General features: G+C 33.2%; 1 protein-coding gene and 1 long non-coding RNA gene across 3 annotated transcripts in view; one reads left to right on the top strand and one right to left on the bottom strand.

Annotated features, from left to right (window-relative positions):
- Positions 1 to 26,610, top strand: part of LOC118188927 (uncharacterized) — a 187,308-nt gene that overhangs the window by 50,101 nt on the left and 110,597 nt on the right. For both annotated transcript variants that reach the window (XM_085807305.1, XM_085807298.1), the window contains exons 3-4: positions 547 to 646; positions 22,927 to 22,974. In XM_085807305.1, coding sequence (XP_085663431.1) covers positions 547 to 646; positions 22,927 to 22,974 — 148 coding nt within the window. The remainder of the gene's footprint in view (positions 1 to 546; positions 647 to 22,926; positions 22,975 to 26,610) is intronic.
- The window catches only part of LOC146999560 (uncharacterized), a 127,462-nt gene that overhangs the window by 13,675 nt on the left and 87,177 nt on the right, over positions 1 to 26,610 (bottom strand). The window lies entirely within an intron of this gene.

Below are 26,610 nucleotides of genomic sequence, written 5' to 3'. Positions count from 1 at the left end.
GACATCCCAGAGATGTCTTCAGAAACCTCCTTAGATTGTGACTATTAGACAGTTAGAGATCATGTGGGGACCTTCTGATGTCTCCACATACTCGTATTTATGGCATCTCAAGGAATTTTTAGGACAATGTACATAAGAAAAAGAAATCGACACTGTAAAAGTAATTAAAAAAATTCTTTCAAGATTTGATTCAAAAGATGCTAACAAAGAGACGTTAAAAGAGACGCTTGTTAAAGATGAGCTAACAAAAGCAGGGTATACATGAATCTACACATTTTTTTTTTTTCGGGGGAGGAGTATTCTCTATGTAACATCAAATTCAGTAAGGTAGTTAAAGAACTTTTAAAGTTGCAAAGCTTTAAAGAAGCTTTAAATGTCCTAATTAGCAAAATCATTCATATTCGTAATATAATATCTGAAATTATATTGTCTGCGTTTTATCTGATTTTCAATCCATGTTCCTGAGAATAAGCAAATCAGAATAAAAGAACGATTTACGTGAAATTCGGATTTGTTATGAATTTTTACTTATTTATTATTTTGCAGGTACTTCCGATGCTCTCCAAATTATGGTCTCTTCAGTCCAGTGCACAAAGTCAGCAAGATTACAGGAAGCCTGGACAGGCACAGGCGTACTCATAACTTGGTGAGATTTTATTTAATTATTCAGTTCTTTGATCTATGTTATTTCTACTATTAAGTTACTTGCGAAAAAAAGCGGACATTGAGAAAGAATGTTTAAACAGACACACATGTACTTTCCTTTAGCTGAATATATTTTGAAGTTCGAAACATATTTAGAGGAGTCATTCCAAATGTTTACGCTTTTATGTTAAGTATTTTAAAATAAATAAAAATTAAAAAAGGAGAAATGAGTTTTATTGTTATTAAACTGCTGAGCTTCTTAAACAACTGGAATTTGAAGGATAAAAATATGTCACGTCAAATGGCAACATTTTGAGAAAAAAGCCATTTTCCGCACCGAGTTCAAAATGATTTGAAGACCTTACGTTTCGCATAATTACAGTAGTTGTGAGTAGCGTAAAAGATAAATGTAACGATAACCTAACATAACGTAACCGTTCAAAACATTTTAGAAAAAATTTAAAAGATCTTTCTAGCATCCAAATGTAAATGATAAAGAAATACATTAATTGCTTAGTTTGTTAAGCAATCACGAATATAGTTTAAAACGAAAAGATCTTATAGAAGAGAGAATGGGGATAATATGAGTGCTGGCTATTTGTCAGGCCACATAAAATATAAATGAATGATTTCCTTATCGTCTATTAGCAACATATTCTAGGTCATGTTTAGAGTCATTAGGTTATTTTGAAGCAGGAGTACATGAAAAATGAGCAATCCTCTCGCCGGGACTCGAACCTGGACATCTCGAATACGCGTCGAGTGTCCTACCACCACGAAGACATGCTGGAAGGAGGCAGAAAATACCTTATAATGTGTATGATAAATGCCTGGTAATATGTCATAACATGACTGCCCGAAATTTAGAAATTTCTCCGCAGTATATATTTTTAATGTCAAGTTCGTCTTTGGCACTTTTGACTTTCCTTTTCGGCACTTTTTATCAAGTTCGACCTATGACACATTTGACTCCCTAGGCGATTAGTACATTTAGACAATGAAAATAAAACTTACTAATAAATGAAAGCGAAATATTTAGCAGTCGCTTGTGCGAACCACGAACCACTTACCTTACGCCCTCTAAAAATCGGTGCCCTAAACGGCTGCCTATGCCGTGTATGCGTAAAGTCTGCTTTATTTAAATCAATAAAAAATTTAGCATTTTTAACTTAAGTTACTAAATGAAATTATTCTATGCCAGTAACCTAATTTTCATTGTTAGGAATATATTTTTTATTTTTACGTAATGCTGTAAATATTCGTAAAAATTATCAATATGATACATCATAAATTAAATGCATTTAAAATCATATAAATTATACATATTATTCATTTATATTAAACTAAAGACGACCTTCAAAATCGTTGTTGTCTACTGGGGGGGGCATAGAGTAAATTTAACTTAGGTGATCTTCGAGTCAACGGTCATGGGTGTGGTATGGTGCAATAAAATAGCAAATGCATTTATTGCTTTTAAATCTTTCAACTTGTAAAGCAATTTGTAAACTAGTTAAATTTAAATCATAGTTAAAGTGTTATGTTTTGTGGAATGCCAGCAATCTGAGAAATGGCTGTTAGCGAGGCCGCGCGGAAGATAAATTTAATAAGATTTTATATTTCATCCAGGGACAACACTTCTAGTCGGACAACAAAAAGTAACATAAATGACACATGCTTGGGAACACTCCTTGCTTGACATATATTTGGGAATGATGTCATCCTAACGTAACAGTTCAGATTTTTTGGAAATAATCCGAGAAGGATGTTTACTGTGTTAATAAAAATTGAGCAAAATTTTAAACGTAACTGATCTAGGTAAACCGTTTTAAGTATCACGCCACTTAAAAAGCATCACGAACGACGGTTGAAATCTGAAGTGTCTGCTGTTACAGCAGGCAGGCCGGTTAATACCATCTTGCAGATGCGGTGATTTTGAATGAGAAGCTGTCAGTCTAAATTGGGTTCCTCCTACTACATGTTTAACGGCTTACGCTCTCAGTTTCACGTGAATTGGATAATGACTAGTTGTCCAGACGTCCGACATGCCTCATACGTTTCCCCTTTATGTGCTTCTCAACTACCGGATCAAAGAGTTTCAGTCCGTTTTTATCTGATTCGAACATCACTTTAAGCGTTAAGGGGTATGATATACTAGTTAACAGATTAAAATTTTGATTTCAGCCATAGATTTCAAGTAAACGAATGTAAGTTTCCTCTGAAAAAAGACGAGAAATTTAAATTTCGTGCTTCTTCTAATAAGGAAATTTATTTAAGCTACAATAAAATTCACGTAAAGAAGGTTTCGTATCTAAGTGGTCTGATATTTAAAGTTCCGAAATGAAACTTTAAAAGATGCATAAAGATATTCTCCTAGGCATGAAGCTTCCCTTAATTTTGCTCTCCTAAAGTAGTCTTAATTCCGTGATATCAACAGCACGTATATTTTACTGGTATATTTTATTGTTGTTGTTACTAATCTCACTTGTCTGATGGAATCAGAACAAACCTACGAATTAATATCGTGGTCAAGATTGCATTTTTGGTTAGCCAGAGACATGAGCACCATACGGGCGAGTCTGACTTTATGCTTAAGGTTACCCACTCTTCTTCTTCTGCCAGCAACCTCTCGAGAGGACTTTTACACTCGCCCATTGGCGACTATTTGGCGACGTTTTGGTCCGGTCCCTGTATCACCGTAATAAGTATTGTAATTGAATTAAATGTAATAGAGTACTGCATTAGCCGCAACCGTAATTCGACCCTCATATTGCTTTCCAGTAATTTCGAGAAGAGGAAAGTGCTAGAAATATCTCGACGTCCGGTTGAAAACTATATAAGGCTGGAGATATTTGCATTGAGTCGTTGTTGTTACTGTTGCAAGTTGTTAGTTCAGCCTGACATCTGATATAATTCCGGGTTAGTTTTTCTCTTTCAATTTTAGATGCGCTTTGCATAGCATTGTGTAACTTTCTTAGTAATTTGAAGCGTAACTAAGATTGTACTCTGTGATACTATGAACATAACTACGAGTATTACTGTACGAGTAAATTCCAAAACTTTGAAGTGTTTCTGTTGATAAAATAAATTTTATGATAAAATAAATTTATTATTTATATATCACTAAATGCCATTAAAGAGACTGGAATTAATCTAATTCATTTCTGAACGGAAACCTTAAAAGATAAAAATCTAAATTTTGAAATTAAACATCTCGGTTAGATTTTGTCGCATTGGGAATCAAACTTTTTGTCTTTTATTTTTTAGAATAAGTATAAACTTTTACTATATGTAACTAATTACAGGACTGGGGGAACGTAAAAATGCTAAAACTAATTTTTATGAACCTGAGTTTTTTAATTCAAAAATGTCAAATCGTCTATATTTATGTCACTAAAACATTTTTGCCACTGAAAGTACATGCGTGCTACTACCGATTGAGAAAATAATAGCTGCAGAAAGACTGGGCACGATTTATATGTATACATATTCATGAGTGCTGCAATCTACACATATCTATTGATTCGAAAATGTTTTGAACTACGGTCTGTAAAATCAAGTATTTTAAAAACGTACTCCTACAATGAATGGGTTGTACAAATACCGAAAACGCAGTCAGCGTATGTTAAATTGATAAACAAATTTTTCATCTGTCAGAAAGGTTATTTTATTTATTTATTTACTTACTTATGTTCTTAAGATTAAGTTTCATGGAAATATTTTGCAACAAGTATTTTATACCATAAATATCAAATAAAATAAGTTTCTAACAACCTATAAAATAGTGAACTGCAATTCCTTTTTTATTTTTGATCATTGTCATGTGCATCCAATGTAAAATAATAATGATTGTAATGAAATTTTATGGGAGCATAAAGCGTGCAAGTCTATATATATATATATATATATATATATTCTATTAAAAAAATTTTGAAATATATATATGTATATTAAACATTTTGATATTTTTTATTTCGAAAAGAAATACGGAAACAAATGCCTGAGCTTTAGAATTTGCAATTATTTTTGAGTAGAGTTTCAGTTTTACTCAAAAAAAAAAAAAAAATACTTTAATGAAATGGAAACAGTACCTATTATGTTTTATTTAAAAAGTCATTTAAAATGTCCGTAAAATTTGTCCGTCGAATGTCATTAAATTTAAAATGTCCATCTAGAACCATTTAAATTTAAAATGAAAAGTGAAATTTTTCAAAAATATTTGATATTTTAAGATTTTTTTTACAAATTTGATGTAAAGAATTTTAAATGATGTTTAAATGATGCATTTTGTTTCAAGGCGTTACAGGTTTCCAGACTTTTTTTCTGGTGAGGCTAATTTTATAGCATTATAGTTGCAAAGAACGGAAGTTTTGCTCATTGTTGATTTACACAGTGACAAATATAGAACTCTAAATATCCGAACCACAAATGAACCAGATAATCGAAAGATTCGGATAACAGAATTGTCAGTTTTTAACAAGCCAATAAAATATACTTATCTCAGCATAAACGGGGGAATTTCACTTTCTCATTTAAGCTCTTCAACAACAATTTAAAAATACAGTATTTTTATTTTCGTAAATCGAAATGGTGAATACGCTTTTTCGACAGTGCTGAACAATGAAGTGGCATTATTTGTCTAAACAAACAACCAGTATATATTGCAGATGAATAAAACAAGGAAGATAATTTTTATTTATATAGTTTCTAACGCATATCTTGTTTTCTGTGCGTGGAGAGAGATATAACGTATAAGGCATTTGTTATAAATAAGCAATGATTAGCGAAATAAAAAACAAACTTATTTACAGTATATAGTTACTTTACTGTTAATGCTTATAAGCTACATATTTGCCATATACAGAATGCTTCAAAGGGTATAGAAAAAGAAAACACTGACTAACTTTTGAGTGGGATAAGATTTTTATTTCAAACTTTCAGGATTTACACATGAGAGTAAAGCAAATTAAAAGATGAGTTTCTCAAAATGTTTGCCATCAGAGAAGACAACGAAGCGAAGTTTCTGCTCGAAATTCGCGATAATTTGCTTGAGTTAGCCTGTTGGAATCGACCTTATTACTCTTTTCTATATCTTCCATGGTTTTTGGCCCATCTCTATAGACTTGATCATTAGCATAGCCCCCAAAAAGAGGTGGTAGAAAATCAAGGCTTATAGGGAGGCCAAAAACGTCCATCGTCAAAGTGATTCAGGGGCTTCTGAGTAAGCCCAGGACGTCTCCTATTGAATGTGAAGGAGCTCTCTTGATGAAATTATATGTCTTGGATCCAATGTTCATTACAGGTAACAGGAAAGAACCTTGTTCTCAAGAAGTCGAGATAATATTCAGAAATGACTATCTGTTCATAAAATATCGGTTCAAAATGCCACTAGCACACCAGCCACAACAGACAATGACCATTTTTGGATAAAGAGGCTTGGCAATGACAAATTCTGGCTTCTCACTGCCCCAAATCCGATAATTTTGATAAGACTTAGCCATCCAACTAGAAGTGTGCCTCAACGGAAACAAAAAACATTATCGGCACAGTTGAAAACCAGTGTCGATCAAGTCGCAAACTACAGTCGTTTCTCAATAGCATCTGGTGACAAGAAGGCGACTTAATTGAATTTTCTGAGGTCAAATGTCAAGATCTTTGTGGCCTATCCTCCATGCTATGCCTACACTGATTTGAAGTTGCTGAGGCAAGTGTAGAGTTGATATTGATAGCTCTTTCTCCATTATTGTTTTGATACTGGCGATGTTATCTGGCGTCCTTGCTGTCTTTTGTTTGGTCTTCATGCCCATTTTGTCATCAGCCACTGAACCTGTTTGTTCAAACATGCCAGCTAATGCTCTTAACTTGCTTGAAGATGGCTTTGGCTTACTTTTAAAAGCATTAGGCCACTTCCTGAGTATTTCGGCAGGTTGTTGGTCACAAAAATGCAACGTTTTGAGTAAAAATCACGCAATTTGATTGAATATCAGTACATTTTGACGAAATCAAAATATTCTTCCTAACTAACTTCCTAACTAACCAAGAGTCCATAAATAACTTACTTTGGATGCCTGCACAGTCACTTGCTCCACCCGTTGAAGAATTTAATCAGCTAAAACATTCGCTATACCCTGTGAAGCACCCTGTATGTGGGGACATATTATTATACAAGCACGATAAATTTGCTGCTGAATTAATTCATATAAAGGTGATCAATATGTATGATATGTTACTTCTTTTACAGTGAATTATTTTCGATTGTAAGCCAATAAACATGTCATATACAGTCATTAATTCAGATTATTAATCAAGTAAAATATGTATACGCGGCTACATAAACTTATTTTCTTGATCTTAGACGACAGGGTGTGTTAGTGTGGTAAGCTTACAGTTGTGATGCATTTTGCAAGTTTTTGATTATCCTCTGATAAGGTGTGACCTCTTAGGTGTGATCCCCGCTTGCTTGTCGCACTTTCTGCATGTTATATGCTATGTAAGACATTATATTGCATGTTTCCTTATGTTTTGTTGCATGAGATAAAATGTGCAAGATTTTTTAATGCATGAGTCATAAAATGCTGCAATTATTTTAAAATATTTTTATTCATTGTTATGTAACATACGCATGTCCAAAATCAAAGTTCTAGAATCGGCCACATAAGGCAATATACACCAAAACGGATAAGAATGTTAAGCGCGTTAAGTAAAGAAGATTTTGAATACAAAGAAAATATTAAAAAAATTATATACAGGGAGATATATTGAAAAATGTTAAAACGCAAGCAAATAAATATAAAAATGCGATTAATATGCTTACTGATTTACTAAGGATATACAAGAATGCTAATGATGAGACGAATTCCTAAAAAGGCCATTTGTGTAACCTCGAGTAAGAAGGACATTCAATTTTTCAGACATTGCCTTAACTTTCAGGTGATGTTTAACCGGCGGTAGTTTGCTTTCTAAAGAAATGGCCAATGAAATCTTTATAACGTTTATATCTGAACACCTAGTCGCCAGTTTGTTTGCAAATTCTTTCAATCTATGAAAAGATATTATGAAAGGCAGCTTGTGAAAATGAGGGATTAGTGTCCATTAATAGAAAATTAGGATAAATAGCCTATTATAAGAGGCCTGATGTAGAAGTGCAGGATTTTGTTCTTATGGTTTACAGTGTTAACATCCTCTTTGGGATATGCGAAACAATGTGTAATGATTAATCACTATGCCGTCCCAGTCTCATCAACCCACTTCAAAAGAGTCCGGTTCCATAGTTAAAATGATGATTACCGATTTCCTTTTCTTTTCTTTGAGATGAAGGCTTTACAAATTGCATTCTATAAAAACAACAGAAGCATACTTTCTGGACGAGGAATGCCAAGCCCAATTATGCCAATCAGGGGTCTTAAAGACAAAATTTTTCAGCAACTCCAAGCACTCATTTTCTCGCTCAAACAGAAAACAAAATTATAGAGTATAGGATTATTTTTATAACCTCCTAAATTCTAGGGCTTAAATATGAACCTTATTGGCCCAGGAGGTAATTAGGCCGTGAACCATGCTGTTTATAGAAGTTCAGTTTTAAGAGGTTAGAAGTTCAGTTGTAAGAGGTTAGAAGTTCTGTTGTAAGAGGTTAGAAGCGTATAAATCTCTTGTCTTCTGGTATAGATTTCTCATTACGATATCTGTTATATCGTTCTTCTTCATTCATTTCTTCCAGCAGCTGTGAAAAATAGTTGCCTGTCAAAGTACAGCCTGGCATCTCGTCACTAAAACCAATAGAAGTATTTCGTTACCTTAGCGCGACCAAAGTCAAAATCTCTAATTCTTCAATCTCATTGATTACAACGCCGTGAGACTATTCTGTTGTCAATGTAGAATTATCTTGCGACTTAGGTTTAAGAACTTCCATCTTGAAGTCCTCATATGGTTATGCACTGAAATGAGTCGCTAATATATGCATAGGACAAAATGATCTATGCGTTGAACAGTTCCTGATTTCTTTTGCAATACACACCACCTATTAAGGTTTTGTCAGCTTTACATAAATTAAGAACACTTCTGTGGGACACAGGGATATACGCTGGACAGCTCCTTGCTTTTAGGAACAAATCGTTTGTCAAGTTTCTACAAGGTATACAAAGCCTATTTGATCTACACTGTTATCAGCTTCTACTTGCCTAAGATTAAAATTTTTCTTAGCTAAATGTTTCTGGCGAACGCATACATATAGTAAACGCATACTGTTATACTTTATTCAATTAGTCTTAATAAAAAAGCAAAGCACACATTTCGAACTTTAATTTTTGGACATGTGTGTAAAATAACCGGATATGCTTATGAGCGTCTTTGTGTGTGTTTGTCCTTTGCTTTGTCTTACTGTGTGCTGTTGTGTGTTCGCAGGGGCTTCGTGCATGAAAAGGGACCCAATATCTTAATTCAGTTCAAGTATCCATCCGGAGTAACCGCCCACTGAGTGCCCACCGGCCAGCTTCTCCTTGCAATTCTTTCAGCCTGCATGTCATAACGGCTAACTTTCGCTGGACTACCCAATATTATTTTATTTAGTTTTTATTAATAAAGAGTTTATTCTTTTAATAGTCTTGAAAGCCCTAAATTCACAGACATGACACAACCTTTACAGCTTTTGTCAGAAATCACATCTTGCTTTCAGTAGAAATTTGAATTACGTCGAACAAAATACAGTGAACTCCCTTTAAGATAGCCACTCACAGTTCCAGATATTTCTGATATTCAGTACGAATAGTGGTATAAGAGAGGTGGTATTGAATAATATCGATATTTTTGTATGTTTTCAAAAATACTGTACGTTTTCCGAGGTGATCGCCTTGAAAGGGTCCACTGTATTCGTTCGATAGCCCTTATGAATGGTTTCAAAATACAAATGATTTGTAAGAAATAGTGATACCATATTTACGTGTAACATTGTAGATTCCTTAGATTTTTTATGAATGTGAATCTTTAAAACCCAAAAGTGCATTTCACTGGAACTGAACATGAGGTTTTCCTAGTGCTATCCAATAAAAATTTTCAGCATGGATGGGATTACTGTAGGGCGAAACCACATGTAATAATGTCTTGAAACCCTTATATTCCCCATTATTACTTAAAAGCAACTACGGAAAAAGGCTAGATCCAGTTATCCAAACAAAAATAATGTCGAGTTTACCATTATATTTTATTTCGACAATGTGGCGTCATTTAGTACCTTTTATGAGAAAGGAAATTTTAAATACTAACTGTATCAAGAATTATACGCAAGATCTTCCGCTGCTACTTGCATGTATTAATTATACATCATAAGGACCCATTCCAGGCATGCTTTGAATTTCTGACCTCACCAAAATAGCTCTGTTAGTGGCATTCTGCGTTTTTCAGATGCATGGCAAAGGTGAAAAACATGATAGCAGGTTATATTAGAAGTACAGCAAAAGTAATAAATTTATATAAGGCATTTCATAATTACATAAAGCTATTAGGATACCACCACCAGACTATTCTTAATAATGTTATCATACGAACGCTTAAAGCCCGGAAAATTTCCTAACTTAAGCCTTTTTTATACATTCAGTTTTAGGATAAAATGTTTAGCGTCATACCATAACTGAAGCAAGAATCCAGTCGATGATAGTAGCCATTACCTCCATAGGATATAAAATCTATTTCATTTACTCACTAATCTCAAAATGATATGGAAGTGTTGGTACATTTCCATTAAGCAGTTTCCTCAGAACCCCACTGTTGATACAGAGGATTATAACAAATTTCTATAAGACTATCTTCCTCCTAACCTTCACAGGAAGTACCGGATTTCCAAACAGCTTGCTCCGTTACCTTGAGTTAAGATGCGTGATATCATTCTGCTACTGTTGTGAGGAATCTCTTCATATACCTGAAAAATGAGCCGTTACGATTTTTCCTCGAAATTATGAGAACCACACAAGAGGAAAATAGTTTCACATAAGAAGACAACACTGGCTGTTGTTTACTATCGACCCCATCAATAATGGCTCTTCTGGGATGACCGTATACCTGATGACAGCTTGAAGAGGAACACTCAGATATCTTCCGTCCTCTAAGTGTGTATTCGGTACTCAAACATTCACAATATTACAGAGTATTCCAAAGTAAAAAATGTAGAGTATCAGTAGTTACAGCTTAATGGTAGGTAATAAAACATCCACAGTTTCGTAGTAAATAAGGTAATCAAACATCCCTGTTCTTTATTTATGGTAGATTCTGAAGCATTTACCATATTTATCTCATGAGACTGATGGCAAGTAACAAAACCACTGTACTCTTAGTGCACGGTGGGTACTCAAAATTTTCATCGTATTCTTGGTGGTGGCTTAATGGTAGTTGTAAAATATCTACCATACTCTTAGCGAATAGCAGGTAATGAAATATACACCATATACTCCATATACTCTGTATACAAGTATGCACCATATTCCGTAAATATTATATGACATATCCACCGTATTCACTGAGGTTATCCAAATATCAGCTTGATCATACGAATATCCATCATATTCCTTAAGTACGAATTTTCATCATATTTCGTAAATACAGAAAACATTCAGCATTATTAAAATTAGATTGATGACAGATACTAAAACATCCACTACACGAATAGATTTCACTCAAAATTTCAGAATATTCTTGGTGGCAGTTTAAAAGTGGAGCCTAAAATACCATCATTTCTTAGGTGCGCGGTAAGTAATCAAAAATCCATTATGTCTTTTGTTAATGGTACATGCTTAGACAATGTGCTCAGACAATAACAATCTTTCGTGTTAAATTGACTGCAAGTAATCAAACATCCACCGTATTCTTAGTGTAAAGCCAGTTATCAAAATCCATTGTATTCTTGGTGGCAGCTTGCCATTAATGGTACATGTTAAAACATCAACCATGTTCTAATTTACATAGTATTCAAACAACCACCGTATTCTTTAACTGAAAGAAAAAGAAGAAACCGCCATATTCTTCCACTGAAACCACTAAATACCACTGAAATACTACTGATATTCCACTGAAAGAAACCACCATATTCTTCCTTTTAGACTGATATCATCAGTACTAAAAAATTGGTACTAAAAAATCCACCATACTCTTTTAATGTGTTGTTGTTACTGAAACCTTCACTTGGTGACTGTCTGCCGGAAGATACTAAAACACCTGCATTGCATAGTATATGACAGGAAGCCAGACATTCACTGTATTCTTTGAATATGGTAAATAATGAAACATTTATTCATATTCTTTGCATTTGTTTGATGACAGGTACTAAAATATTGATTATATTCTTAGGATATTCTTGTTAGTCAAAAATCCAATATATTCTTGGTGACAGCTTGGCGTCAGGTACTAAACCACTCATCAGTTTTAGTCTATGGTAGGTAAACAAACATCCAGCATTATTCTTAGTGTGTGGTAGACACTTTCTTTCTTTTCGCCATCGACGGAACAGCTGGCCCACTGGGTTAGGTGCTTTTCAGCCTCTTGGATCCCGTCGATTTAATTAAAAATAAATGCATAAATAAATATAATTAAAGTGCTTAGTACTGGACCCTCCTGCAGTTGACCATGCTAAACGAGGAACATTGAAATAAGGACCAGAACATGGAAAGAAGGTGCTTGGTGGGGACTGCTGAGACTAAGGGGAACACTTATTATGTAACATGTCAGGCATACAGTTATACAGTTATGGTACATGTTAGGAATACACTATTATGGTACATGTTAGGCATACAGTTATATTAAGAATATGCTATATAATCAGGTACAGAAGAAAAGAGGAACAAATACATAAAAATTGTGGGATACATTGAAAGACTTTTGGATTAATCATAAAATTAAATATTATTAAAAACAAAACAAAACTAAACTAAAACAAAACTAAAAAAACAAGACATTAAGTAAATTAATATATCTGCAGAGCACACTGCTGACGGCATGGTGTCCAAGGAAAGAAGTCACTCCAGGTTGTCAGCAATGCTTTTAGCAATAGTAGTGCAGTCTCTAATGCAGCTGAGCGTGTAGTAGACGCTGAAACATACATTTTGTACATTTTTTACTAGATTCATGGCAGGTACTAAAATATCCATCACATTTTTTTATTATAATTAGTTACCCCGCCACATATTTTTCGTTATAGCTTGATGGCAGATACACCAAACGTCGATCGAATTCTCGAAATGTAAACCTATATAACTCTTTCTTCAAAATTGTGAGAATTATTTTAAAAAAATACAGTTTCGTGCAAGAGATCAAACAAAATTTTGGTGCTTATTTTCCAGTGACATTACGAAGAACGGTTGTACTTGGGATATCCAGTACGTTTCCTAACGTGGGATAGAAGGTTATAAATGTAAGAGAAAATTCTATTACAGGAGTAAAAACTAGCATAAACTGTAATTACTCTCGCAAATTTCTGTACTCTATTTTGAGAAATTTATGAATCGAAGTACGATCATCTTTTAAAGCCTTTATCCACTATTCATGAACACTTTTTGTAAGCCGCCAATACTGTCTTTGCTTCCTGATTGGTAGGTTTGGTAATTGTCTTTGCCTTAAATACAAAATAACCTTCCTAAATTAAGGTACTCCGCCTTTGAATTACCATCGAATCATTGTAATAGCTGAACCACTGTTAAATTACCGTTCTATTCATTGAATTTCATAATATTTAAAACCTCTGCAAGGACATGGGTACACGTATGTACACATACAACCATATTAGAAGTAAAGAATATACATATATTGTCTCTAAAGATCATTGTGATAGGTATTTATACGTATACCTATCACGACCTTTATTAGTATTATTTTAGGACTTTAATGGCTACGAACCACTTCTGAAGACTGCTACTGTTTTCTAAAACATTAATTCTATGAGTTTTTGCGAATAAGATCTTCAGTTTGGAAAATTATAATGATCAAAATTTTTACGACAATCTGTCGTAGCTTTCAGCCTATATAAGCAATCTAAATTAGCACTTAATCTATTAATATACAAAAATCGTTTTCTAAACTGATAGTTTAGTCAAAATCAGACAGAAGATAAAAGAGAAAGGCGTCTGTACTCATCACACATTAAAGAAAGTCAATCATGGCCAGCAGGATAGTGATAACTGGTATTAATAATGGCTTTGAAGCAAAAAAAATTATTAAATGCAATTAAACTACAAAACAATCTACTTATAATCCTTACTCTTTAAAATGTATGAAGAATAATTAGATGTAAATTTTTCATCCCTCAACATATGCAATAACTCGAAAAAAATTCTTTTGCCGCATTACATAGTCTAATAATACGGCATACCCTAAGTTCCAAGCGTGCCGAATTATCAGATATCTGCAGCATTTAAAAATTGAAAATCGATCTATTATATAGGGCTTAAAATATATTTTATTTATTAACTCATGGTATGAAATAACTATTATTCGAGAATGGTGTAAGAATTAGTAATAAAATTATTGTGTACATTTCCTGTTTGTAAAATCTGTAATACCTTGAAGGAATCATCAGAATGGATAAAATTTATTTTCATACGATCCTTAAAAAAATACATGATACGAACAAACTATTAATTTAAAAAAAAAACGATACTAGATTGTTAATTGCTAAAACCATTATTGTGCGAAGACGACATGCGTGGCATTGAATCAAATAGGTTTTTGAATGTGTGCCAGAGGATCAGCATTTCATATTGCTTTTATCCGAGCGAAGAGCTGATCCGTATTTGGTTGCGGAACAAAATATGACGAATACTTTCCTATCCACGTAATCCCAGATATGTTTAATGGGTGACATGCCTGATGAGTGAACAGGAAGAAATTATATGTGGCATGTTGAGAAGTCTTGATCATTTCTAGCAGCATGTAGACAGGTACTGTATTGTTGAAATATATGTTCAGGAACTTATTGAATGAAGGTTGCAACTTCGAGTTCAGCAGCTTGACGTCCGTGACCTAGAGGAGACTCATCATTCTGAGCAGATGAGATCACCTATCACACCCAGTAGTACATCAGAGGGGTCACGCTTGGCGATCAATAATATGACGTTGGGTAATTTGCTTATAAGATGACAAAAACTCCTATAGCGTCGGTTACTCGACATTGTTTTATTCTAGACTGGAGCGCGATTCATCGGAGATGACGGTCTGTTGACATTCGGCACACCAGTAGTTGTGTTGTTCGGCTCACTATAGCCGCCAAATAATACAACCACTGGTATTATGTCAGTAGTTTTGCGCCAGGAGCCTTACGGGCGCAACAGACACCGGTAAACTACGAAAGCTGACAATGGCACACCTCAATCAACGTTGCGCCAGCCATTAAGGTAAAAGTGCGCAGTTACAGGGCGCGAATGATGTGTCGCCCACCAGTGCTGACATAACATTTCGCGGTCCTTTGCCAAATTTGCGACTTCTCCGTTCTTTTGATCCTACTCATTGTTGAGATTATGTTCCATACAAGCTCCCATTTCACGATAGAAAGATCCTTTTTTTACTGCAGGCCAATCATTCGATCCCCCTTAAAAATGGCATAGCTTTCTTATATTGGGTTGTCGACGAAGCATAGTGACTTTTCATGAAATACTTACCGATGCCATTAATGAAACACTACTTTTAGCGTTCTGCTGCAGCCTACTATTTATAACTGATAACATGATCACGAAGGTATGAAGAAACTCCATGAACCTTTTTAACTCCACAATTCATAATTCAGAAGGATCTACTTAACTCACTAAATTCTATCACTCTGAAATACTACTTACGTATACTGGGCTTCGCAATTTCTGTAAATTTCAAGATTATGCGCATGATCCTTCCTGGTGTTTCAACTTTCTTGAACAGAAATGTATTTTAAAAGTGCAATTCACATTTCTATTTGGAGTAAATCATAACTCAGGTGTTTGACATTCTACGCTATTTATTCTACGCTATTTATTAAATTATTTTCTTTAAGAGGTTAAAAAGGATGTTTTTGAAATATAGTTGTTATCAATCTATTTGCCTTAAGGGGGCTGTATACCTTAGAAGCCGAGATTTTGGTCAACAAAACTCCTTTTTTTCTTACGCCCGATGAAAGTTTTATTTCTTATGTTTTCAAAACTGTTTGAACATTGTTCCTACGTTCATTTAAACCGGGGTTATGATACTTTATTTGACACCTTGTCCTCGAAAAGCATACCGGAAGTGCACAAGACGGAAGCATTTTAAAGGCCGAAATGGGTGTGTAAGAGTTGTTTACTTTTATTTTTGGGGCTTAAAACTTTATTTAAATACATTTTAAAGACCAAAAAGTACTTTTATGATGGCAGCGAAACAAAGTTCTAGAATAATTCCAAGCCGTGTGTAATGAATTCATTAACGCCTTTTTGCTCGTGATGCGTTAATGAATTCTCGTGACGCGCTCGTGATGCGCGTGATTCTGTGTTTACATTCCTGATAAGCATTTTTTTATTTATTACTAAGTAATATTCATTAATTTTTATAGGTGCATATAGATATTGTTATACATTAGGTATAGATATGGTAAATTAGGTATAAGTATTGGTTACTACTCTGCAAATGAGTATGAAAGTTTTGATGTTAACCGTATCGACAACGCAGAACATTTCCTGATTTGGCTTTAAAAGGTTAGAAAAATTTTAAAAGCTGCGAGAAAGCAAAAAAATGTAAATTCTAAAAACCAAGAGGGCATTATTTATAAATCAGGGGAATTTCAAGTTTACAAACTGATTAAAAATAAGTATTCGAGTGTTTGAATTCTTTAAACGCGTTTATCTCGTTTTTCATTTTTCGTGTTTTAATGCTAACAAGAAACACGATATCTTTAAAAATTACGATTGAAATATTATGCAATTTGGTATATATGTTTAGAACACTTCATGGAAGGAGACAGATTATGTACTAATTGATAAATGCATTTTTTATAAAGTAATTATGTGTTAAAGATGAATTTTAATAAGAAAATACGCTTTTTCTTTGTTACATTACACATTCTAGCTCAAAAATATTTTAAATAACTTTCTAGCTTTAAAATAATAGTCTAACTCCTTGAGAATATCTTTATGATGGGTTTGCATTTTACAAAATATAAAAATATATTATACTTTTTTTAACACAGTGTTTCTAATTTATTGTAAATATCGCTGTTTTTTTTTTCTTACTTTACTCCAAATATACAAAATTAATGATCATTAAATAACTCAGATTCTTCATTTTTTCATCAGTAATTACTTTAAAGCCAAAATTAAATGCAAAAACTTAAAAATTAAAAAAAAGTATTCGAAGGTATACAGCTCCCTTTTAATGTTTCTAACCGGTATTCCTCTTGTTGAAAAAAAAAATATATCACATGTAAAGGCATTATTTCATTAATTAACTTTCTAATCATTTTCAAGCGGACCCATATGCCGTCTAATTCTCCATCTGAAGCATCATCTCATAACCTTGTACGTAATATTTTTTATACGTATTAACTGATATTTTATATTACTTCTTTCGAAATAAAAACTTTTTAATGAAGAACTCTGTCACGCTTATGAATAACGTCTTTTTATACTATGGAAGATTTTTTTTACAGCGGGCACTAGCCAATTTTATGGACTAGCCACTATTTTAATCCAGAAGCGGTGGTCATTTTTTTATTATGGAGGCACTTAATAGGCCGCCACCATTACTTTCTATGAAGGGACGGACAATTTACATCCGTACCTTCTCCGGGATTCGAACCCGGACCCTTTGTTACCGCAGCAGTTCCCCTAATACCACCTGAGCAGCATATTATGGAAGATAAAAAGCAGATCTTAGGCACTGAAGGAATGACTGGAAGCACCTTTTGATCTTTAGAATCAAATCCTGATTATTGGAGGCGGATTAACTGACCTTGTCTTACAAAAAAGTTCATTTATGTATTAGATGAAAAAACATAATTAATACAAGCTATCACCGTACAAAAAAACTGCCTACATAAATTCCAAAAACGAAACAAAAGTGCTGTCTGACAGAAGATACTGTTATATTGTTTCAGAGTTGCGTTTATTTACCACAACACATAATATATAACATGTAGGTCATCTGGAATATATAAATACTACTGAATCATCCATTAGAAGTAACCCAATCAAATTAAACTACTATTTCAAGCGGACTCCTAATCGAAATGCAAGAGTAATGGAAAATAGAGCAGTGAAGAAGAAGAACCACAGAACAAAGACAGGAAAAACGTGAAGATTGAGGGTCTGCATGCGCATTCGAAAGAATTTTCAACACATTTAATTTATTGAAAATAATTAATTATTGATTTTAGTTATTGAAATTAACAAATTTTATAACGAAATTTATTTATGTATCCAAATAAATTTATTCTCTTGATTAAACTGCCTGAAATGTTGGGTAAGTTATTACGGTAGGTTTCTGTTATTTATAGCAAAGGCACTCTTTCTTTTTTCTGAGCATTTTAACTGCTTTTAGATTACCGTAATTTTAAATTAACGTGGACATCTTTCTCGGTATTACAACGGTTAACTGGTTGACTGTACTTGCGTAGGATAAAAAACTGCTAAGTAACACTCTTCCAGCGAAATAAAAAATTGATTTAAAAAGTAGGAATCAATACTCGCCTTCTGTATTATATGAGCCAATACAAGCAAAAAGATTTTGTACGGAACTACTAAAAATCAATATTTTGGTAATTAGTTTATCATAAAACTATTGTACTTATCTATCCCCCTTCACTAAACACTTTCGCTAATCATATCGTATCGATCGGTGTGAAAAATGTTCAGTTTTCTATTAAGAGTTCCCCCATTCCTAGACGGTTAAACCATGCAAAAGGCACAGCCAGTTACACTTAACGGACTTCAATAGCCCTCAACTGTTGGCAGCAGGGTAACATCAATGGGATGCGATTTCGCTTTGCGTTGTTTTCTCCGCGATGTTTTTTTCACGATGTTTTCGTCAGTAACCGAATCATCATGCTTGGACCATGATTTTTTCAATTAATATTATTGTAAACGATCCATTTTTCATTACCGGCGACAATTCGTTTCAAAAGGGTCGATTGCACTACGTTTGAAATGCGTATCGCAAATATTGATTCGCTGTGTTTAGTGAATTTCTTTTAATTTATGCAAAACCCAAATACTGAGTTTTTTAATGAGTCGACGCCATTTTATGCGATTTTCAGTTATGTGTGATTCACTTAACCTTTCTACAATCTTTTCCACGTGACGATTCGATTTAATTATAGCTTTAATTTGGCGACATCTACTTCAGAACGTCGGCCAGAATGTTGGTCAGTGATGTGATTTCGAAAAATCTACCAGTTCTGACACATGCGTTCTGTTAAGAAAACAACGCCATAAACGTCACGTATGTCTTTGTGAGACCAATTTTTGTTCAGATGATAAGCGCCAGTCAAAAGGTTGAGGACCGCTGCCATAAATAATATTGATGACAATAAATAATATTTTACAAATTTATTGTTATGATTATTTTCTTATGACAATATGAAACTATATTCTAGCATTTTTCCATTTATTATAATTAGTCTTGTTTTTCTCTAAGCAGAATTGAGATTAGGGTTTGCTTCTAACAATCGATAGTATCTTAGAATCAAAGAACTATATTATAGCAAAAATAAAATAAGTTAAAAAAAAACAAACAGAATACTATCGTCTTTCACAAGTCTTTTAAAGAATCTCCAAATCTGCCACTTTACATTGAAGTACGGGGGGAAAAACCGAGCTCACCGAGTTTTTTTCTAATGCATAAATAACGATTAGCAGTGCATAAGCGAACAAACAGGTGCCTACGTTTCAGCTTTCCTAAATATCATACCTCTTTACAGAATATCTAATCTTAGAGATAACAAAAAGCTTATCTGAATGAAAATGTTTGCCTGTAACGCAAATTTATCAAAATTGCTCGGGCAAAGGTGCGAGTGTGAAGTCGTTAATAAGCGATTACTTCTAGAGATTAGGATTTTCTGCCTACCTCCACAGTCGCGTTAAGTCGAAAGGAAATAAGAGGAAAGGGAAAAGTGACCTTCAGCTCGTTGGTAGGATTGATTATTTTTCTGAATTTTATTTTAATTGGGCAGGAAGTGAGCTTTATAACGTTACAGTGCTCGAAATGTATATGGTTTACCCATTCATATTTTATACCAGCTGATCTTCTATCAGAACAAGGGCGTCAGCAGTAGAAAGGGGAGTGGCATGTCGATGCACTTCTGCAATTGTGCAATGTTGTGTTCTAGTAATTTATTTGAAAACTCCCGAAAAAATATATAAAAATTCATTGATGCAATAATTTCTCTTGGATTTTTCCCTCCCTTCCCTGGAAAACTTTCTGCGAACGACCGTGTGTCAAAAGGTGGCTAACACAAATGAATTTTTCTAAATGGCTTCAGGTTCAGCTTCACCTTGCATAACAATTTGCCATTGAAAAAAATTTAAATATATTTTTTAAAAAATCTGCTACGGACACTACATGACTTCCTTATATGGCCTATTAAATTATACGCATTTTTTCCTGCCTTTCATTTAAACTTATTTCTTAGAATTTCATTAGAGATATATTTCTCATTCAATTAATTCAGTTCTCACTTCGCGGCAAGACAAAAATGTATACAACCTCAATATCTTCATTAAAAATTGCAAAATATAGAAAAACATAAAACACCAAATACAGCTAAAACAATCAAAAAAAATTTTTTTTTACAATTTGAGTTTCTACGCAAAAGCAAGCAATTCAGCCTGCGGGCAAGAAAGAAAGCAAATTTTTCGGTAGACAAAACTGAAAGTTTATGTTTGGTCGAACTCGGCAAAAAGACACTAAAAGTGAGGAAACTGAATTCATTATTAAGTTTAAATGTAAACAAATATGGCTACTAAGTTAGGCTTCACCGCACTTGGACAACTTTTAAATTATTGATAGTTCTAAAACTATTGCATGTAGATTAATTAAAGGCATTAAAACCTTAACCGGAACATTCAATCATCATTTTTAATTTTCATTCAATCATTTTTTTAAAACGCGCAATTTATCAACATATAAGATTAAATAAAACTGAGCTCAACGAGCCGAGTAACAGAATGATTATATATATATACTTTTGAAGAGGCTGACTGCAACCAAAATTGGAGGTGCACAACTACATGTTATAGCAGTCCTATATACAAACTTTCAAAGTTCTGAAGCTACTCATTTTTGAGTTATGCGAGATTTATACATCGTACGTACGTAAATACGCATGTACAGACGTCACGAAAAAAATCTCTTCTGAATTTATTTTAAATCCATTTTGCAATATGTTTTGGAAAAAAAAAAGAGTCCTTATGTACAGATGTCACACAAAAACATCGTTAAATTGCATTCGATACCTTTCAAAACGGATATTTTCGTTGAAATATGATACCGGAAATTTTTCGGGATTACAGTGCTTCCTTTACTTCGTACAAGGAAGTAAAAAACTACAATTTGGAAATTTTAGTTATATTTTAATGCCTCGTGAAGGGTTTACCATTAAAATGTTTTTAGATTTAAAGTATAAAAAATTTAAAAAAGCATAAAGCACTTGTTTTCTATACTTAAATAAAAAAGAATACACATATGCTGTTACCAGTCCAGAAATCAAGCCTTTTCTCTAAATTAAAAATTAAACTTAATTTTAAAAGAATTCGAGGAAAACCTTAAAGCAAAACTTCTTCGAGGTAGTATTTATTGTGTTCAGTCGGTGTTGTGGCTGCAGCGGACGTGGTCAGAGCGGTCACATTTTTTCCCCATCTTAGAACAGATAAAGGATGCAGATAAATAAGTAAATAAATACTTTTAAAAATCACAAATATAATTTAAAACAGTATTTTAAGTGGCAAATCTCTTTCGAGTGGGATAACTTCTTTTTTACCGAAGTTTTCTGTTTTTGCATACGATTATCGAATTGCAAGGCACTGGAATTAATCTTGGCACTGGAGTGTGTCGGTATTTTACTAATGAAATCATAACCTTTCCGATATAATTCTGAAAGTTCTTCTTGAAATATCTGGGGAACGGGAACTGATGTTTCTTCTCAGACTCTTTTTCTGCAAGTCTCTAACTTCCATCTCAGCAATGTTGGGCACGCAGGAATGTTTAGTTTTCTTCAGTACTTCGTATTGAAAATTTGTCTTTAAATTTCCTTTACAACGATCTGTCTTACATACCCAACTCATTCCTAATTTATTTTTTCGGTGTAAACGGTGTGGGTAATCATCTACAACTAAACATTCTTTTCCGTTTTTTGTAGAGAGTAATTTTGTTGAAGTGGCTATGGGCTCCATCATAGAGTTTTTTGAGGCTATAAAACGACATTCACACTTCATAAGGATCAAACATCTACTGAGAAAATATGAACCTTAAAGCTCGAAACTACACAATCGATGACATGTGAATGATTAGGTAAACAACACAACAGGTGCAAAAATGTCCGCTCTGCCCACCCAGCTACCCTCATGTGTCCTCATGTGTCCTCTGCCAAACGACGATGCACGAAAATCTTTTGTTTGTCTAAAATATTTTATACGTATGTATTTAACGCGTCGTTTCATCTGAATTTCTTAATAATATTTTCCAAATGTTTTTTTTTTATATATATATTATAAATGCCATGTAAAAAGCAAGCTTTTAACAAATTATAAAGACTGATTGCAAAATTTCTTACTCTCTTTCTTCACTGCAGAATGGTACCCAAGATAAAACCGTATTTTTATTTTAACATTTGTAGTAACTTATAGATTTCAACCCTGTGTACACATGTTTCCGTTCTTAATTTCGTTCAAATGTGATAAGCTTTTTCAATATTTCTTTATTTTTTATACCATTTTACGTTCAAATCAAAATGAAAAAAAGAAGCATTTAAAATTAAAATTATATTTGAATTAAAATTTTTATTTTTATTCGAAAACAAACAGTAGATATTAACCTTACTATAAAGAAGCGAAGTGAACTGTATTTCTGTAGTATTTTACGTTTAAAAATGATTTAAAACGTTTTAATGCTTTTCAGATTGCAAGATTCAGATATTTATTTATTTATTCATTTGTAATAACCATTGAAAACTGAGTGTCATCGTAAATCCTCAAAACTGAAACCCACCAAATATAGCTATTTTAACTGAAAACATTTTCTTGTACTTATTTTTTCTTCATTTTTTGCACTTTTATATTTTAAGTTTTTGCAAAAATAATTACGTTTCTGTTATGTTTCTAGGAACTCGAAAAAGAAAATAATCAGAAACATGTTCCTGCAAACGCACAAGTAAGTATTTTCTTTCTTTAATATACTCATTTCAGTATAACCTAACGTTGAGCATAGGCAATGCAAACAGTCAGCCCGTAATTCATCAAAGAGCTCGTGATCTAATTTTTTTTTTTTTTTTTTGCTTTGAAACAGCATAAAAATAAACTGCCCAAAAGAGATTCGACTATATAAAGCGATGACACAAATCGTTAATGTATTGAAAAGTTCATAGTTCTGTATAGTAATTTTTAGAATTATTTTTATTTTGCTGAGTTAAAATTTAATTTGTTTCGAAATTTTTATTTGAACTGTACTACGTGTGGTATTACTGATGATGTCGTTTTGAATTTAATACTTACATGCGTTGATAAATGTACTTGTGACTTACGGCGTTGAAAATGCTTGAGCCGGGCTTGTCTAGTTTACATGTTGATTAACTTGAAACTAGAACTTGAAATTAACTTGAAAGATTCATTATATTACAGATTAAATTATAGCGCATGTTTTTAACGTATTTTTGAGTTTCGATAAGAGATATCAACCTAAATCATTAAAATGTATGCCTTTGTTGATCCTAATCTCTTAATGACTATCGTTTCATTCATTGTGAGAAACAATCTGTTAACTGATTGTTTGCGCCCCCTACAGCTCAAAGTTCAGCTCCCCCTTTTTCTGTTTTTGTATACGTCTGGACAAGAATTACCAGTTTGGCTTCTTTCAAAGCCCAATTCCTGAAGTTTGGTTTATTATCGATTTCGTTTGTGCTCAAAATTAGTTTGGTCTTTTTGGCTTTTTCCAAAGTTCTGCTGTGAAAAGGTTTTCTCAAAATTTGTGCAATTTTACATTGTGTTGCACTACTTTATGTAGGAGTTACCTTTTTTCCACAGGTATTATTCTTAGGCGAAATATCTTCAATCTATATCATCAATTTTATCTTCAATATAGACAGGGAAATAGTCAGTCTACAGGGTATTGGCATTTAACGATAACGTAACATTTTAACTTGTTTTCATTTATCTTTTAGATAACTGTACTGCTTAACAAATATAAATGATATAAAAATAAGAAATGAACTTTTTACCAATTTAATCATTTTTTATGATTTACTTACATATGTAATTGATTTATTTTTTAAATAAACTGTTTAATTTGCAGTATATTCATTTGGCAAGCTTTATGAGCTTTTACAGTCTTAATTGCAATTAATGTTAATAATTAATTAATTATATTAATTACTTAATTATAATAATTAATTAATGAAAGCTATTTTTACATCATATATTACGTATTTCGTTGCACAGGTGTTTAGTTGAGAAGCTCATCCATTTAATTTAATTTTATTTTCTAATACTCTGACGGAAAAAGAAATCCCAACACCAAGGAACTTTTGGCAATACATTTGTCTAGGTAACCTTTAATAATTACACTTTCAAGATCACAGGTTAATGCAAGCGCCAGAAGAGTCATTTCAAATGTGAAGTGCTGGTACATTAAAAACCGGTGTAAGCGCCAGATGTTTTAATGCAAACATATAACGCAAAACATATACGCGGCAAATGCCGGATGTCAGTTTGTGGGATTGAGTTCCATGCCTTTCGCACATGGTCGGTCAATACAGGGACGGTTAATGCTGGTCGTGGATGACGCTGGAGTTGACGTCCAGTGATGCCTCATATGTACTCGATTGGGGAAAGATCTAGTGATCTAGCAGCCAAAACTACATGTCCACGCTATGTAGAGCTTGTTGGGTTAAAACAGCAGTATGAGGGCGAGCGTTAGCTTGTTGAAAACCACCCCTTAAATAGCAACAGAATAGGTTGAATCTTCAGAATGACGTGCAAATTTGCACTCAGGGTGCGTGTAATAACTCCGAGAATGCTCCTACTCTCATACTAAATTGCTCCCCAGACCATAACTCTAGGTGTAAGTCCAGTATGTTTAGGCCAGCGGACAGGTTAGTTGCAGGCGTTCAACTGGCCTCCTTCTAACTAACAAACGGGCGTCATTGGCACCAAGGCAGAAACGGCTCATCAGAAAAACAACAGAACTTGGTCCGTCCTCCTATGGGCTCTAGTTTAGCATGACTGACGTCGCAAACGGCTGTGGTTTGGAGTCAGAGGAATGCAAGATACAAGGCGTCTGGCTTGGCGATGTCCTTCAAGTAACCAACTTGTTATTCGTTGCGTCACTGTGGGGCCAACTGCAACTCGAATTTACGACCACTAGCCTAGAGCATAGCGCTGTGCCTACGTATTTTTTGACTTGAAGCAAAGAAGAGTGTATATATGCAATCGCCTCTGTATACTATTGAATTAACTGTCTCTGTATTTTTATATTCAACAAAATTAGGTATTTTAAATCATACTACAACTTTTACAATATTTGTAAGCATAACTTTATGTACTCGGAAAATTAATACTTGTAATAATTTTTAAATGAAAACATTAAAAATATCTTTTTAATAAATAGCTCATAACTGAAATAATATAAAATTATTTCAATTCTTATTATAAAATTATTCAGTACTTCTATATTATTATTGCATTAATAATATAAAATGCAATGCATTTATAATATAAAATGTATTACATTAATAATATAAAAAGTATTGCATTAATATTGAAGCATTTTAGCAATTTAATTTTTCTTTCTTTTCGACAGTGATTTTTTTTCGAAATATACTTGATTATTTAATTTATGTTCTAGAGAAAAAATACTGATATTTAAAACCTTTTTCGGGGGGGGGGAGGTTGAATTTATTCTTATTATTCTTACTGTTTTTTTATTTTACGTTTTCTGAAGCTTTTTTCACACTAACAATAGTAATTGCTAACGTTAAAAATATTCTGAACGCAGTTTCCGAAATCAGATATTATTAAATTATATTTGTACTCCTTAATTATCTGTAAAAGATCTGATTTTGGTTTAACGACCCGAATGACCGAAATAGCGTAATTTCTAAAATTAGATATTTCTGATGGAATATCTGCTGTATTTACATCATTTCGATATTTAAATGCTAAGTTCCCTATAAAATACCTAAGCATCTCTCTCCTTTGGCAAATAGTCCTCATGTTCTTAGTTAGCTGACTTAACCTAACATATAAAATACCTAAATCCAATGACATTAATTTTTCACCAGTCACAGAAATCCGAAAGTACCTCGTATAATTTCTGACATCTTCAGTTTTAGTTGAAAGTAACGTAGAAACGTAGAAAGCATTTGTAAAATAAATTTTAAAATTTATTTTGACTTTAATAATGACCAGCCAGAAAGGAAGCTACTTCACAAGTTTAGAGTTCCTGACGCTCTTTTTCATGACTGTAATGCTATGTAATTGCGCTCACGCCCTTTGAAACTTGAACCTATTCATCAACTTTATATTCTTATTTATGGTCAACAACGCAATTAACTTCCCAACGTTTTGTTTAATACTTTATTTTACGAGTCCGTTAACCTTTTCATTGCCACTGCCGCCAACGGGCGGTCGGGAAGTTCATTTGATATACTTTTCAGTGTGCATATATGCCTAAAGAAGTATGTCACTCGTATTATTGGCGACTTCAGATTTCAAGCGCTAATAATTCAAATGTTGTAGCAAGCATTTTCAGCCGTTAAAAATTATTCTCTTTTATTGGAAAACGATACAATAT

The sequence above is a fragment of the Stegodyphus dumicola genome, chromosome 1 (genome assembly GCF_044657685.1).
Source record: "Stegodyphus dumicola isolate Sdum_Otavi_A_Nest chromosome 1, ASM4465768v1".
Classification (NCBI taxonomy): domain Eukaryota; kingdom Metazoa; phylum Arthropoda; class Arachnida; order Araneae; family Eresidae; genus Stegodyphus; species Stegodyphus dumicola.
This window is presented reverse-complemented; position numbering and strand designations above follow the sequence as displayed.